Genomic DNA, 4,177 nt, shown 5'->3' with positions numbered 1-4,177 from the left:
AGGTGTCCTTGTCATAAAGAAATTTGCAAGACAACTACACTTGTATGTGATGACTCCAATAATCATATTAGTTGTGGTTGGTTGTTACATGACCGCTGCCATAAGTGCTGTAATTAATGCTTGTTATTTGATATGTTGTTTGGAAATTTCCGTTTGGTATTGATTATACGTCATGTACCTGGTACGTTGTGACGTGTAATAATGATTTAACAAAGCGTTAGATTGTGAGATACAACTCTTTTACATCATACCTCAAGTCTTAGTAACACGGGTAAAACAAGCAGTGGTGTTGAACAAGGACAAAAAAGATTATTTTGCATTCAATGTTTAGTGTATTAGATTTGTGTTTCATTTTATTTATTTATTTGTTTGTTTTCTCTTTCTATATTGTTCGTGTAGCGAGTACAATACTGATAGCCTCTCTTTTTTCGTTCTTTATATTATGTCCCTCTCAGGTTGACGTCCAAACATCCTAGGTCTCTTCGTACATAGAAGGCCGCCTACCCAACGACTGCGTACTGTACATCTAAACGAACGTTGAGTGTATGGGCCTCTCCTCGAAGATGTTGGACGATCTCGGAGTACCTTCTACCCCGGGTGACATGCCGCCTCTCTACTAACGTCTTTTTGTCGGTGTGATCGTGAAGTCCTTTGTCGCAAACCTTTAAAGCGTGGCACACTAAATATCTAAATGCTCGTTCAGTCTTGGTACAACTTGAACAACCTAGAGACTTGTTGCGTAATTTGTGGAACTGTTGTTATTCCTTTATACGCTTTTATTTGTGTGTGTGTGTGTGTGTGATAGAAGCAATCGAATATTGCACGCTGTCCGCTTAAGAAAAAAACGAAGCTATCGAGTCTGTCTGAGAGTCTGCTGCAAGGCTTGAAGAGATTAGGCGTTCTGGTGGCCATGGAAGTTTGCAGCGAGAAGATGAAGGAACTAAGTGAGAGTGTGGAGAGTCTAGATAAAGAGGAACTAAAAGAGAAACTTGCTAAATATCGCACGGACCGACGGCTGAGTGTCCCTCGAGTTGGCACAGACTTGCCTCTCAAGAACGAGGGCTGCATGGCTAAAGGACGAACCACTGACAGTGAGAGCAAAGGTGCTGATGGAGGTCTTGAGGAGTCAGAAGGAGAAGGAACTCCCGAACAGGTGGAACAGGTGGAAGATTGCGACGAAGTGGACTTGAGTGGCCATGCCGCACCTAGTAGGAATTTATACTCGGCTGCCATTGAGCGCGCGTTCCAAGCTGGCCTTGAAGGCCACCACAGCGATGATGATGACGATGAGAGTGAGGCGAAGAAAACACGAGAAAACACAGAGCTCCTTCTGAACATTATGGAGACAGAGAAAGAAAAGAGGCAGAGGCGTGGGAGCTGGAAGAGCGTCTGGGACGAGGACGATCCTGAAGAGGACAGTAAGATTAATGAGGACATTGAGAATGATCCTGGAAAACGGTTGCTATGGGCAGCAGAGAATAACGAGATGGAGACGGCACGTGAGATTTTGTCCTCTAAACCTGACCTAATATGTATCACTGACGAGGATGGATACACGCCCCTTCACCGGGCCACCTACAACGGCCACAAGGCCATGGTGGAGCTTCTCCTAGAGAAGGGTGCGGACTTATACGCCAAGACGGGAGATGGATGGCAGCCCCTGCACTGTGCAGCGCGATGGAATAATCCTCACGTGGCCTCACTACTTCTCCAGGCAGGTTGTGACGTCAATGCCATGACTAACGGCGGGCAGACTGCGCTTCATTTGGCGGCATCAAATGCCGAGGCGGAGGAGGTGATTCAAATGCTGATCATGAGTCGCTATATTGACATCACGCTGAAGAACGGCGCCGACGAAACGGCGTATGATATCGCGAGGCGCACAGGGAGACTGACATATCTCTTCGAAATGCGAGATCCTCACATGTTGCCATCAACGAGCTGACATGATGTGTCGTGACATTAAATGTACTTTCTTTCAAAACGATCACAATATCCCACCCCAATTCTCTCTTTCGTTCTCAATTTCATGTTTTATCAAGCCGCGTAAAACGCCAGTATTCCTGTCACGTAAAAGGAAACTGTAGGCTGTAAACCGTGTATGGAGAATTTGTCGTTGATGTCATGTGGTAACATAAAAAAAAAAATGAGATAGAATAATGTAGTACAACTTATATCGACCAAGTTACAATGTTGGGTGACGTCAACTAAGATCGCTCACATATTATTATGCGACCATTGACCAATGACTTATGAGGCAGAAGGCCTCTGATGTAGTTCATACCATTTCTTCTTCGAAGGTTGCATACTGACCCAAATCGCCTGAAAACAATTATAAGCCGAGTTGTCCAGCGAGTGTAAGACTGAAAGAAAACAAGAAGAGTTTACCATATACTCTACTTACTAAATACAGTCAGTATATAACATCCCCTCCAGACAATGGAAACACTCTCGTGGAATTCTGTACAGATGTCTATCTAGGGTAAATATAACAATTGTCATGGCAGTTCTTCGGGTGGCCCCTTTGATAAGATATCCTCTCTTATTTTTTCTCTCTCCCTATATATGTATGATATACATGTATATATATATATATATATATATATATATATATATATATATATATATATATCCTGATCCGATTCGGAAGGAATCATCATTAGATGCAGGGAATACTGAGCCATTCAAGAAGGGGATGTGCTCCCCAATGAGCCTTTGGCAGGGATACGCCAAAACACGTGCATGTATTTTCAATCATTTCTCTATCCATTATAGCCTGTATTTCACTGGAATTGTTTTCTGAAGCTGTTATGCAGTAAATGGCATATCCTCCAGGGCTACTAGAAGGGACTAAAAATGTTGGATACCACTCGGAGGCCACACGAGCATGATTATGGCCCCCTGGCTCTTTTTCAATCCTCTTTCTCGTTTCGTACTTCTCAACATGTCCTCAGCTGATCTATAAACGCAGATACAGCCAAAATGCGGCAAACCATGACTTTATAGTGAGTGTTCGTGTATAGAGATAAGAAGTGATCGTGTAGTGAGAGTGCAGTCATGAACCAGAAATAAGACAAAGACTGAAGGTAATACGCTTACTATAGAAAAACTAATGAATGTCATTTACGTGCGGACAGTGTTTGAAAACAGTCCCAGCTTACGTAGTGTCAGTTATGAGCTGACGTGATTTTGATGTCATATAAGGGGTTACCATGGTATAATGGACTGAAGGAGTAGATTTGTTTGTAATCTTTTGGTCATTCTCGTGTGGAACTTTTTTCTTGGGGTACTGCTCGGCAGTTGTAAGAAGTCTACCAATTTAGTCGATTGCTGCGATCCAACAATTGTATTGGCGACGTAGACCATTTTTTCTTCAATTTTGACGGACTTTAAGAAAGTATAGCATTGATATTAATAATAATAATAATAATAATAATAATAATAATAATAATAATAATAGTGATAATGATAATAATGATAATAATAATAATAGTGATAATGATAATGATAATAATGATAATAATAATGATATTAAATATGATAATAATAATGATAATAACAGTAATAGTAATAACAATAATAATAATAATGTTATTATTATTAAATTTGGCCATACAATTGCAATACAATATACAAATGTAAGGGAGTGACACATGGGCCAGGGCTCACAAAAGTTAAATTTTTTACTGTTACTATTACGTAATATTCATGATTTGCTATCAAAAGCTGCCGATTCGTTGAAGGTGTACCTGTTGAAATTGTATATCGTATTGTGTAATGTGTGTGACGTCAGCCTGCATGTGTTGTTCTTGCTCTGCAGGTTCGCCTAATTGTACTTTATTGTTCAAGTCTTTGAGCAATCATATCCCAGATATTCAGCCGTATTCCTCCGATTTCAAAAATAAAGTCTGTTTTACAGCAGATAGGTTTCTTGGCTTGCCATATTTAGAACCCCCCCCCCAAAAAAAAAAAAAAAATGATTATGATCGGGCAACACATATCCAAAGTTTCAAGCACTATGTTTATTATGACCGTCCTTTTGATCACCTAATTACTCATCGGGGCCACGTCGTCCTGCATTTTACTGATTTTTCTTTGTTTTAAAACAAGGGACGCCTTTTTGCTGTACAGTCATGTCGTACTTCCTCTTGGTAATGGATTAATGAAAGAGAAATGT

General features: G+C 40.6%; 1 protein-coding gene across 1 annotated transcript; it reads left to right on the top strand.

The window, feature by feature from the left end:
- Positions 1–910: 910 nt before the first annotated feature.
- LOC139730480 (ankyrin repeat domain-containing protein 49-like) lies at positions 911–1,945 on the top strand. Its single transcript, XM_071641350.1, has one exon. It carries the CDS (start codon positions 911–913, stop codon positions 1,943–1,945), a length of 1,035 nt encoding a protein of 344 aa, XP_071497451.1.
- The last annotated feature ends 2,232 nt before the right edge of the window (positions 1,946–4,177 follow it).

Source organism: Diadema antillarum, unplaced genomic scaffold (genome assembly GCF_040938485.1).
Source record: "Diadema antillarum isolate AM-2024a unplaced genomic scaffold, OU_Dant_1.0 scf00000002, whole genome shotgun sequence".
In the NCBI taxonomy this organism is placed as follows: Eukaryota; Metazoa; Echinodermata; class Echinoidea; order Diadematoida; family Diadematidae; genus Diadema; species Diadema antillarum.
This window is presented reverse-complemented; position numbering and strand designations above follow the sequence as displayed.